This window comes from Papaver somniferum, chromosome 8 (genome assembly GCF_003573695.1).
Source record: "Papaver somniferum cultivar HN1 chromosome 8, ASM357369v1, whole genome shotgun sequence".
In the NCBI taxonomy this organism is placed as follows: Eukaryota; Viridiplantae; Streptophyta; class Magnoliopsida; order Ranunculales; family Papaveraceae; genus Papaver; species Papaver somniferum.
In genome coordinates, this window is record NC_039365.1 from 158,624,546 (window position 1) to 158,637,107 (window position 12,562).

The 12,562-nt window shown below is 36.9% G+C and overlaps 2 protein-coding genes and 1 pseudogene across 4 annotated transcripts; 2 read left to right on the forward strand and 1 right to left on the reverse strand.

Moving 5' to 3' along the window:
- Positions 1–464: 464 nt before the first annotated feature.
- LOC113303685 (probable E3 ubiquitin-protein ligase RZFP34) lies at positions 465–5,461 on the forward strand. 3 transcript variants are annotated; one of them, XM_026552744.1, is made up of 12 exons: positions 478–682; positions 2,623–2,873; positions 2,956–3,043; positions 3,235–3,294; positions 3,458–3,490; positions 3,661–3,738; positions 3,861–3,904; positions 4,018–4,058; positions 4,163–4,245; positions 4,356–4,447; positions 4,550–4,661; positions 4,972–5,461. In XM_026552744.1, the coding sequence occupies exons 2-12, from the start codon at positions 2,671–2,673 to the stop codon at positions 5,128–5,130; spliced, it is 993 nt and encodes a 330-aa protein (XP_026408529.1). In that variant the 5' UTR covers positions 478–682; positions 2,623–2,670; the 3' UTR covers positions 5,131–5,461. The 3 variants fall into 3 exon arrangements, 2 of the variants coding, with proteins under 2 accessions (XP_026408529.1, XP_026408528.1); XM_026552743.1 differs by having other exon boundaries at positions 479–2,206; positions 2,295–2,873; XR_003337673.1 differs by having other exon boundaries at positions 465–2,873; positions 4,550–4,857; positions 4,972–5,112.
- Positions 5,462–6,089: 628 nt separating this feature from the next.
- On the forward strand, positions 6,090–8,613 carry LOC113306293 (annotated as a pseudogene).
- A 504-nt stretch (positions 8,614–9,117) lies between these two features.
- On the reverse strand, positions 9,118–10,693 carry LOC113306294. The gene is made up of 5 exons (XM_026555247.1): positions 10,362–10,693; positions 9,796–9,957; positions 9,616–9,690; positions 9,398–9,520; positions 9,118–9,138 (listed from the first exon to the last, which is right to left on the reverse strand). The coding sequence occupies exons 2-5, from the start codon at positions 9,952–9,954 to the stop codon at positions 9,118–9,120; spliced, it is 378 nt and encodes a 125-aa protein (XP_026411032.1). The 5' UTR covers positions 9,955–9,957; positions 10,362–10,693.
- Positions 10,694–12,562: the final 1,869 nt, after the last annotated feature.

Sequence of the window (12,562 nt, forward strand, 5' to 3'; positions counted from 1 at the left end):
AACAAACTTATATGGACACCATCATACAAGATTTGACCCAATTTTTCGTTAGAGTCGAAATGACAACGAATTTCAAGCCAATACTTTGGTGATACGTTCCTCTTATTAAACTCTAGATTCTTACAAAAAATGTGTACAATTCAAGATACCAAACTTCAGCATCTGCCAACTTTAATTTTGACCGATAATTTTCATAATATAAAAACGTATTATCAAAATATTGGCTTCAAGTTCATTGTCGTTTCGACTCTTAAAGAAAATTGAATCAGATCTTGTACATAATATCCATATAAGATGGATCCTCCCTCTCTTTTACTTGTATTTTGTGTTTATCTAATAAAATCATAACTTTTTTTCGCAAAATCTTTTTCCCCAAAACCCAGAGAGTTGGATATATTTCCTCCCGACCAAAATGGAAGAAGTGATATTAACACTTTGAGAGAGTATTTGATGAGTCATACTTTTGTTTCGGTACTCCACCCCTAAAATACCCACACGACCGCGAGATATAAAATACTAGTCCTTAAGAAAATGATTGGAAGTTGAAACGGATACTTTTGTCAATAGAAAATCTTCCCCGAGAATCGGCGAAGTTCTTCTTCTATTTGGAAAATTTGCAGAAGAGACCTAAGTTTTGTGATCCTTCTCTTTTTTTAAGGATCGGCGAGATCTAAAGTCTAAAGTTCGTTCTTCAAAGTTTTAATTACGGTTTATTTTCCTTCGTCTCTAGTTATTTTCTTGATTTTTTTGGAGTTAATTATCTATGAATTGTTGAATGTTTGGTAGATTAAGCTAGAGCAGTACTGTGTTAATTTTGCGACCATTTAGAGGAAATAATGAAATTAGGATGGTATGATGATGATGCTTGATGAATGTTTTTTTTTTTTTTTGGTGAATTTTGAATCAGTTGTTCATAGCTAGGGTTTTCTGTGTTGATTTGGTAGTTGTTTGGTGATTGTGTGTTATTCTGTAAAGAGGAAGTTCCTCCTGTGTAGCAATATTTTGCTTCTGTGTGTGTTTGAAATAATTGTGAAAGTAGTCTCTCATGATTTATTCTACAACGCGGGGTTGAATTTCCAATGATTAATGATCTTGAAATAGCAATTAGTGATTGAACAAATTGTTCAATAGATGATGAGGAATGAGGCAACTTCAAATTTATAATTCAGAGCGAAAATTTCTCAGTGTAGTTAGACTAGTAAAATTTGGCACATACAATTTGGTTGGATCAAGTGGTTTTTCGCTGGTTATTTTACCGCTCAAGAATCAGTGGTTCTACATAGTAATCATTATAGGAGAGTACTTATTTCCATATGAAAAGTGACATAACGCCTCAGCTTGTTTGCTTGTGGTTGAATTTCCGATGACTGATGATCTTGAAAATGCAGTTTGGGATACAAGTTGTTAAATGGATAATGAGGAAAGAAGCAACTTCAAAATTTGTATTCAGAAATTAAGCAATTTAACTCTTAGTTCGAGTTGTCTTGCCTCGTATTGTTTTGTCATTTGATCAGGTCGGTAGGAAGTAGGTGTTGACGAGTTTCAAACTCAAGTCGTTGGTATCATCAGCCAACGACTTTACCTCTCTATTAGAGAGATATCTGCGATGTCTTGTATTGCTATTCAGTATTGTCTCTAATAATCACTTGCTGAAACTAATTCTTATGTATGAGAACTCATCTAGCTCTTTTACTACTTCTGGTTAGCTTGTTATTTCTATCATTCAATGTTAATCATCTGAATGATCCTTGTTATAAAGATATTCCTTTCTTCCATATTGATACATCCAAACCTGCTGCATCTGGAATCACTTCTTTAACATTAAACTATAGGCATGAGAGTAACATGGTTCTAGGATATAAACTATCCGCAATTGACTCAGTCTTCTGTCAGTCTCGTAAGTTCTGCATTTGAAGGTAGATGATTGTTTGCTGTACAGACACTTATCTTGCAGGGTTTCCAGTGACCAGCAAGTTACCTTTATCGGTTATTCAATTGGTTTGGTGCTAGCTAGAAAGAACAGTTAAAGTCATTTAGGCGCTAAAGTAGACCTTCTAAGTTAAAGATATGTCTAATTTGGAGGCGAAATCAGAACAGAGTTTATAAGGTTTGTTAATCTGAGATGATTTTGTTGGAGATGAAGAGGCCAAAGCGTGAACTGGAAAAAGCTTGTCTAATATCCCAACTTTATCCGATGAATGGAATAGTAAACCATTCTCCTAACCTTTCAACTATTTCCACTTCTTTTTACTTTCTTGCATGTGTTTGATCATTTGCTATATTGGTTTGACCAGAGATGGCGATATTGTTGCTGATTCACATTTTAGTTCGATTTGATTGGATCAAGTGTGGTTATCACTGGTTACTTTTACGCTCAAGAATCAGGGTTCTCCATAGTAATGGGGGAGTACTTATTTCTCTGATTGTTCTGATGACTCCTCCTCAAGTTAAGCTGAATGGAGCTATTCAACATTAGTTGGATTGTATTGTTGCTGATATTAATTCCTCTGCAGCAGTATTACCAAAAAGCAACATTATGATATAGTGATTGCTTGGTTTGATCAGGTGACGAAATGTGCCTTTGGAGATAGAATACTGTGCTAAATATATGTGTTTCAGCAGGTGTTGAATCTCGTTCGAGTGTTTGGCCTGTTATCACCGTCACTCACAATGTATCTTGAGGGGGGATGTTTGATCGATGTTTTAAAATCTCATGGATCTGACTATCCAGAGGATCCTGATATAATCAGCAAAAGGACTACAGATTCGTGCTCGCAGAGTTCCAGTGGAAGCTGGATGCTCATAGAAGAAGCAAGAGATAGTGCAGTCACTGGTGCAAAACAAGTACTGGAAAGAGGACTTATGCAATATGGGTATGCTGAGTGCTTAATGCTGCCTTCAACACGAGTCTTGTTTTGTTTTTTTTATGCTAATGGACGGACTTGTGATTATCAGCTGTGCACATTATCGCCGAAGGTGCCGCATTAGAGCTCCATGCTGCAATGAAATATTCGATTGCCGGCATTGTCATAATGACGCGAAGGTGCGGCTGTTCAAGTTTCGTCTTTGATATAAATACCATGTGTTTGTACAATTTTTGTTATCTTCGCTAAGTGTTCCTGTTTTGGCCAGAATAGCTTTACAAACTGTTAGCATTATACCAAGTTAAACACAAATTTTATCGTCTAACTTTTTCTCCGTTTTGGTAACAAGTGCCTCATTTCATATGTGCAGAACAGTATTAACGTTAAAGGGAACCACAGACATGATCTTCCTCGCCAGCAAGTACAACAGGTTAATCCCTTCATTGTAGTTATTTTGCTTCTCTGGCTCCAAAAGGCTGTTATTGATAATTCAATGGGTTAACGTGTTCTTCCTATTTCCATGCTCAATGTCCTTCAATTAGGTCTTCATACTTTCTGAAAAATTAAGTTCTAATATGTTCTTCCTTTTTCAGGTTATATGTTCACTCTGTGGCACAGAGCAAGAGGTACGTTTCACTTTTACAATGTAGCTACTTTTATTTGACCTTCTGTCAACTACTTGTTGTCATCATTCTACTGTAACCGTAAGCTTCAATCTGGAACTGTGTACATAACCTTACTGCTCAGATTTGTCAATATATTCATAATTATCTTGTTTCGCTACTGTTATTACCAGGTCCAACAAATCTGTGTTAGCTGTGGTGTATGCATGGGGAAATTCTTCTGTGATACGTGCAAGTTGTTTGATGATGATGTAAGTGACTAAAACTTCGGGTTTTTTCCCCTCATACTTCCAGTTAAGTACTTACCAGATATATCTCTTGCATATTGTTGGGACAGCACCGATAACCCTTCTTTACTTACCCCAATTTGCAGACGTCAAAGGAACAGTATCATTGCAATGGCTGTGGTATTTGCAGGTTCTCTTCTACTTCTTCTGTCCCGTATTCTGGACTATTCTTTGAGATGAGAAGTGTTTATTATCTGAGTAGGTTTTTTAATTTTATTCACATTTAATTTTTATTGTTTGCAGAATAGGGGGTCAGGAAAATTTCTTTCACTGCTGCAAATGTGGTAAGTTCATGTTGAGCTGTACAACTAACATATTGTCTGTTGAATTATTATTTACTTACATAAATGACATGAAGAACTCATTTTTTACCTGCTGCAAAACGAAGGTTGTTGCTATTCCATTCTGCTAAAGAATTGTCACCCTTGTGTGGAAGGCGCAATGCATCATGACTGCCCTGTTTGCTTTGAGGTATAAAGATGCCATTTGTTTTTCAGTACCCATGTCTAAGTTTTGCAAGGATTATATGGTATAGGTTCTGAATTCCTATGTGTATGCTTACAAGTGAAAATGATTTGCAGTTTCTTTTTGAATCAACTGATGATATAAGCGTCTTACCCTGTGGACACACAATTCATATGAATTGCTTGAAGGAGATGCAGCAACACTTGCAGTGAGTACTCTATTTCTTTTGTTTTATGGTTCTTATTTTACTGCTTAATCATCTGTGCTCGACTGGGAGGATGTCTTATTTTTGTTTATGTTACCACAACAGATATGCCTGCCCTCTTTGCTCCAAGTCCGTATGTGATATGTCTAAAGTATGGGAAAAACTTGACGTGGAGATTGCAGCCACACCTATGCCAGAATCCTATCACAATAAAATGGTCAGCCTGCTATTCTTTCTTTCTCATGCCCTCACAGATTGTTACAAATACAGCGTTTTCCGCAGTACGTAGATGGAAGTAGTGTGTATGTGTGCGTGTGTGTGTCTAACATGCTAAGTTTCAACTCACCTAATGCCGGAAGTCACTTATGCTTTTACTTAATTATACGTCTACATGTTGGAGAAGTTATAAAATGGTAGGTTTGCAAGTTCGGCAGCAAGAACGTTAGCAGTCTAAACTCTGAAGTTTTCAATACTAGAGAGTCCCATAGGTAGTTTGCTGACGAGATGGTGCTTGTGTTGATTAATAGGTCTGGGTACTTTGCAATGACTGTGGAGCAAACTCAGAGGTCCAGTATCATGCTGTGGCTCAAAAATGTTTGAATTGCAAGTCTTACAATACTCGCCAAACAAGAGGAGGAACAACACCACCAGCAACATCGACGGCATCAGCAACAGAATCACAATGAAGTGTTCATACTTGTGTTCTTGTCACGATTATCTGGATTTCTAGAGAGAAACTTTTCTGTCCGTTTCTTTAGAAATCTCGATTCTCATATCTGGTTTTCTGGAGCGAAACTTCTCTGTCTTTTTCTTTAAAATCTCGGTTCTCATGTTTCGACAATGTATTTTCAGATCATGATAGTTATGCATGAAGATTAGAGGGGAATTGCAGATGACCATAAAATTCTTTGACGATGCTATAATGTTTGGTTATATAATCGTTAAAGTTTTTGATGTAAATGGTAGGAATTTCTCAATAAATGGGGTTTACGTATTAAGTATGAACATAACTTGCGACGCCTTTTCTTTTCAACTGATGCGAAATGATTGTTGGTTTGACGATTGTATGGCTGTGCATCATCTTCTGAATAGATTGCAGTCTTTTCGAGTCTTCTTGCACTACTCTAGCTTGTAAGTATGCAACCGGGAAAAAAAATGCAAAGCAACAAAAACTCCTAGATGGCATGCTGTATATTCATCATGAAAGATGGGATTCCTCACAACTACTATTTTTTTATTTTTATGGGACTCTTTCTCACAGCTACTGTAATTCATTAGTAAAGTCAGATAAGTAGGTAGGTGGCTACGCTGGTACTGATAGACCCTATAAACAACACTTCCAAGTTCTCAACAGACAATATGGTGTGTTTTCATACGTCCCTTACCTGCTACATTTCAATGGCCGAGACTTTAACCATCTGTTCCCATGTGATACCTGTAAGGCTGTAAGTTGACAATTTATGTCAATGCTTTCTTACTGGTGGAGATCTAATTAATTAGCCAAATAAACTACCACTTGAGACGTGCGACACACTAATTAATATATACACATGATGAAAAACGAAATCCCCAGTTTGGTTTTCTGAGTAATCGTTAAGATTCTGAACAATCTTCATTCATCTGGAAAAAAAGGTTTCAGCATATTATGATCTTTTATACGTTATTAACACTATCAATATCATCATTTTCATTTTCATTAGCTGAATCCTCCGACATCGTACAAGCAAAAAGTGGTTGCCAACAGAAATGTGGGAATGTAACCATTCCTTATCCATTTGGTATAGGTAATGGCTGCTCCATGTATGATAATACTAGATACAACATCATTTGCGATTCTTCGTTTAATCCTCCTAAACCGTTTATCGTTGCAAACGGTGACAAGCTAGAAGTTCTAAGTATGTCAGATACAGAAGTTCGCATCAAAAACTCCTTCACAATAGTCTATTGCTACGATCATTCTGGTAAATCTATGGCTAATGATGACTATGAAAATTCTGGTCTTTACCCTTACATCAACCTAAGGAACACTCCATTTACTGTGTCGTTTACGAAAAACAATTTATTTGGGATCGAATGCGACCTCGCCGGAGTCGCACTTTGGACGGATGGCAAAGATGAAAGACAAGAGGTAATGAGAGAATGTAAATCAAGCTGTGAGATCAAGGAAACAAAGATAAAAACGTCTTGCATTAGCAACGGGTACATATGTTGCGAGACAGATATCCCAAAGGGTACGAAGAGATTTAGCGGAGAGGTGTACATGCCTGAAGATAAGAATGTGACCAAAACTTCCAATTTGTGCAACTTCGCCTTATTGGCTGAGCTGGGGCAATATTCATTCAACCCACAGGATCTTACAATGGAAGGCTTCCTTACTACATATAAAAATATTGTCATACCGGTAGTGCTCGACTGGGCTATAGAATCTAACAGTACTTGCGAAGAAGTGCAGCTAAACAATAAAACTTATGCGTGCCAGGCAAACAGTTATTGTTCCGAGTCAACAAATAGCCAGGGATATCGCTGCATTTGCAACAAAGGGTACCAAGGAACCCCGTATCTCGAATCTGGATGCATAGGTATGCACATATTTCATGTATTTTCATTTGTCTGAATCTTTCGATGAATCTGATTGAAAACAATTTGATATCTAATAGATGTAAACGAGTGCGAAGATAAGAACAACAATCCCTGCAGTGAAGGCATTTGTACAAATACAATCGGAAGTTACAACTGTTCTTGTCCAGAAGGCAAAAGTGGGGATGGGAGGAAAGATGGGCCTGGTTGCATTAGTATCGTTTACAAAGAAACTGTTGGCAAGGCCGAATTCCCCGTGCTAAAGGTTGCACTCGGTATGAATATTCACTCACTAATCATGTAATTGTATACTCATTTTGTTGTGCATGCATCGTTGTTAATGTGATAGGTATTGGATTTGGGATCCTTATTTTCATTATTGGCGGGTTTCTTTTACACTTGAGCATCCGCAAACGGAAGCTGTTCAAGCTTAAAGAGAAATTCTTTGAACAAAATGGTGGGTTATTGTTAAGGCAACTTTTATCTTCAAATGAAAAGGGCGCAGAGGCGACAAGAATCTTCACGTCCGAAGAATTAAAATCGGCAACCAACAAATATAACGAGAGTGAAGTTCTTGGAGAAGGAGGGTATATATGGTATAGTCTACAGGGGAACTTTATCTGATAATCGTGTAGTCGCCATCAAAAAGTCTAAGGTAATCGACCAGAGTCAAATCGAGCAGTTCGTAAATGAGCTTGTTATATTAACTCAGATTAATCACAGAAACTTGGTGAAGCTCTTGGGTTGTTGCTTAGAAACTGAAGTTCCTATGCTTGTTTATGAATATGTATCTAGTGGTACCCTTTTCAGACATATTCATTCCAAGCAGGATGATTCTACTGGAATGTCCTCCATGACTTGGGAAAGTCGTTTAAGAATTGCAACCGAAATCGCTAGTGCAATTGCGTATTTACATTCAGCAGCATCTCCACCCATCATTCACAGGGATATAAAGTCTACCAACATATTACTGGATGAAAATTACACAGCCAAAGTCGCGGACTTTGGAGCGTCAAGGTTAGTTCCATTAGATCAGACACATATAAATACACTAGTTCATGGGACGTTTGGATATTTGGATCCTGAATACTTCAACTCAAGCCAACTCACAGATAAAAGTGATGTTTATAGTTTCGGTGTGGTTCTTGCTGAACTCTTAACAGACGAAAAACCAGTTTGCGTTATGAGACCAGAAAATCAAAAAAATCTGTCAACATACTTCATGTCTTTAATGGAAGGAGATGATGCTTTCCAACTTCTTAATGCCAAAGTTGATGGGAAATTGAAGGAAATGTTTGCAGTGGCAGAAATCGCAAGGAAATGCCTTAACTTAAAGGGTGAAAATAGGCCTACGATGAAAGAGATAGCAGCGGATCTGCAAGTTTTACGAAGGTTAGAGTCATATGGACAGGATCATCAAACAAGCAACAAAAATGCAATTGATCTCTATAGTATCCCATCATACAGCAGCACAAGTGTGTCCTTTTAGTCTTTACAATCTGCATATCTTGTTGGCAACTTAGGATTCTTTTCCACCATGATTTTAACCAGTTCCATGCTATTTAGCTTCCACTACTATTGAGATGGCAGCATTACCCTCTAACTTTTATAAGGTTTACTAACTTAACCAACTCATTTGGGCGCAAAGTCTGATGCCAAGTTGTTATGTAACGAATATTCCCATAACGAAAATGTGACCGGGTTATCAACCATTAATAAAACTCAGTATGTAAAGGGATGCACACTGCATAAACTCAGACCATTGAAACTGTATAAGACAGTGATAGGGGGCACACAAGATTAAAAAAAGAAAAAAAGAGAGATCAACACACAACAAGAACTCTTATAGAGTAACTACCACATCCATGAGTAGATTAACACTAGTGTATCACCACAAAATTACAAGTATTGGTGAAGAAGAGAAGCTACAGAGATTAATATCTATAAAATTCTTTAAATAAGTAATGATAGTTACTTTGCCAAACATATCTCTTATATAACTTAATCCCTAGCTTTAGGCCTCAATTGGAAACCGGGAGACACCCAGAAGAACACAACATAACCCATCCCATAAGATGATTAAAGCACCACCACTACTATCGCCCGCGCAACATCCCCTGCAACAACATGCGTAAGAATGAAATCATCAAGAACAGCTTTGGTGCATCATCAGAGACATAAAAACTCGTCGAAAAGGATCGTACAAAGACAGCACTGACAAACACAGAACACATAACTGTCACAGTGAATGCCTACCTAAGGGAATAATGAGCCAGCTCTAATAAGCATCATAAATTGAAAATGTAGCTAAACCAAATTACACAGTAAGCACAATATGAAGAGAGGTAGAGTAAGGATGAGAGAAAAAGAACTTGCCTCGGCGCAAGTTTTTTTGCAGTAGATGTAGTCACCCGCTATATATATGGCAGTCAAAGCCATACAAGTGACTCCATTTAAGTACCTAGCTTTTCCTTTAACAAAAAGTGGTTCCCAATAAGCCTGACAAAGACATTTAATCTACAATTAGTATGACGCTTAACATACAATTACGTCCGACAAATAACAGTCAGGAAGTGGAGAAGAAAAGGGCTTACAATATCTCTCTCAGCAGCAGCTGTAAGACACCTTATTTCCTCCAATTTTCTTTTCTTGTGAAGTTCATTCAACAGCTGCATGAACACATTAAAAATAAACTTTTAAAAATCAGGTTTACAGCTATCAATGTAGTTTAGCATCACACTAAAGCTTCAGAGTCAAAATAGTAAGTTGCTCACTGTTTTCTGAACATTTTCAGAAGATGCTTCTTTTGCAATAAAGTTCTTGGAAATTCCCATGGAGAGCTTTTCAGGAGATACTTCTTCTGCACTAAAGTTCTTGGAAACTCCCATGAAGAGCTTCTTACGTAGTAGCCTTCCTGTAGCTCTCAGTGCCATCTTCTGCAAAGTGTGCAGTACAAGGTATAAGCATGGATAGAATTCATCAAAAAGTACAGATTTCATCAAATTCAATCGCAAATTGGGTTTCCAAGAAAAAACATATATAAAATAGAATTCATCAAAAGTCAAAAAGTACTGATTTATGTGCATGGATGGTGATCACTGGTGCCAGACTTGGGGTTTGAATCATTTCATATAAGTAGGCTTAAGATATCGCAGATAAAATCGGTGAAACTCATCCTTTTCTTTATTCAGTTTATGAAAAAGGAAATTATATTGGGACAGGAAAGCAAACAATAGTTTCATGAATTGAAATCTTCCTGTAGCCCCCAGTGCCATCTTCTGAATAGGCAGGAACAGATGTCCTTTTAAAACATATTTTTAACCTTCTAATTATTATTTACCAAGTCAAGTGTGTGCAATACAAGGTATAAGCCGAATGAACATCAGTTGGGCAACTGATTTTATTGAATGATATCTCAAAGTTATGATGGATGCTGTAGGCACATCATATGCGCTTCCCCTTTCTTTTTCATCCCCTAATTTCAGAAAATAACAAATCTCCTAAAGAAGATTGTTTCCGCGTGAGACCAGTAACGCAGAAAAACCCATCCCAACATCAAACAGAAACCTCAAACTTCTGCCGCAGCTGAGGCAGATAAGGCTTTCTGGCTATTTATTTTATTTTTCTCCAAAAGTTTCTTATACGAACAAATGAAGATATATACATACAAGCAAAAATTGATTTTATTGCATGATATCTCAAAGTTATGATGGATATTATAGGCACATCAATATACGAATTTTGAAAACCCTAATAACAATATTCTCTCTTCCTGCGGCTCTCTTTCTTCTTTTCTGAGATCAACAACATTTACAGAATAGTACAATACAAAAGTTACACCGATAGTACTCTCCATCCCAACACGTGATTAGCTATGCAAGACCAGCCCAAGAAAGAAAAATAAAAGCCGGGACAGCTACCAACGGGCCCAAGATTAAAAAGTGACAAATGGTTTGCCATGCAAAATTTCATGTAGCGTTTGGATACAAATCTGATTCTGATTTCTGCTTCTCCAGAAGTCGAAATCAGAAGCAGGAGTATTTGGCTCACTAAAAGTTAACTTTTCAATTTATAGAAGTCGTTTTGAAATTTGACCGCCAAACTCATTTCTGGCTTTTCGATTTCTAGAAGTCGAAAAGGTACTTTTGATGTGCAATCTATAAATCCACTAGACGATAAAAGGTATGTTGTACTAATATTTGAATGTAAAATCTTGGGCCTAGTATGTAGACCAGAGAGTCCTTAACCTGATTGTTAAGAAGATTGTTTGGACGATTTCAAAAATCAATATCCAAGATAAACCTAGTCATATCCAAAATATTCAAATTGAAATTCTTCCAGGTAATAAACTTATCTATCTCTGAAGATATGAATTCTTCCAGAAAAATCCTCGTAATCGGTCTCAATTATTTGGACGTATCTACTAAGATTGAATACGTACTATTTGTGTAAATTATATTATAAAGGTAAACAATATAATGTGAGAAAGGGAAAAAAAAAAACACCAGAAGTTTATTAACAAGGAAACCACAACAGTAGAAAAACCCCGGGACCTTGTCCAAATTTGGACATCAAACTATGTTAAGCTTCTACACGCACTAGCCTACTATCATATTTCTGACTGGAATGTAGTTGAAATCGAATCCACCCTCCACGCGGTTCAGTTACAGTCGTGATCCTTACGTCTCTTGAACCTCGCAAGGATTTACGAAATTGATCCCCTTAGATGACGTCCTTTACATCCTGAGAGTTGTTTCAACCTCAGTGAATAATTTGATACAAATCTTCCTCTAACAGATAAGCCTATTGGATTTCCTTTAGATCAAAGATCAAGGCTTGGGAATTTGTTTACATTAGACAAAGCTAGCAAACCTCACAAATTCGGAACACTTACATTCACTTAGATGAGAAGCCTAAATTCTTTACCACCTCTCAAAAACAATCTTAAACTTATCAACTAAGACTAGTTTCAGATATCCATCTTGAGGAATCACAAAGTCAAAGACGAAGAGAACTTTCCGATTACTATCTATATTGTATGAAAGAGATTACGAGAACCTCGATTACAGAGATGCAAGATCAGCATACACGAACTATCATGGTAAACGATAGTTGGACATGGCTTCACGAATCCCCAAATTGAAATCTTTCAGTCGTAAACCTAAACGGTCAACAAAAGGCGATTCCAACAATCATTTAGCGCACAAAGTGTCAAAGATTGAATTTCCCAGTTGAGTCATTATTTATAGTTTTTCAAGACCGAGGGTTGCTTAGAATTAAAGCTAAGATAACTTGAGAATCAAGCAAACACTTTCTCTGTTTATATGAAACTCTAATTATGTTTCAAGTAAGCATGTGAGAAATTATCTTTAAATCACATTAGAAGAATATACACAACGGTCCGGTTACGGAACCGTGTATAATGACTGTTCTGTTTGGCAAATATGCCTTATGAATTATAATTAAGTAATTTGATGTTCATTTAAACACTTAAGAATTTAATCATGATGCACATACACAAGTGCTTTAGTGATCAATGAT

Coding starts and splice junctions, on each gene's coding strand:
- LOC113303685 (XM_026552744.1), top strand. CDS start 2,671: ATGTATCTTGAGGGGGGATGTTTGATCGATGTTTTAAAATCTCATGGA. Junction 3,739..3,860: donor GCAAGTTGTTTGATGATGAT/GTAAGTGACTAA, acceptor CCCAATTTGCAG/ACGTCAAAGGAACAGTATCA. Junction 4,246..4,355: donor ACTGCCCTGTTTGCTTTGAG/GTATAAAGATGC, acceptor AATGATTTGCAG/TTTCTTTTTGAATCAACTGA.
- LOC113306294 (XM_026555247.1), bottom strand. CDS start 9,954: ATGGCACTGAGAGCTACAGGAAGGCTACTACGTAAGAAGCTCTTCATG. Junction 9,691..9,795: donor CTGAAAATGTTCAGAAAACA/GTGAGCAACTTA, acceptor GTGTTCATGCAG/CTGTTGAATGAACTTCACAA. Junction 9,139..9,397: donor GCAAAAAAACTTGCGCCGAG/GCAAGTTCTTTT, acceptor ATGTTGTTGCAG/GGGATGTTGCGCGGGCGATA.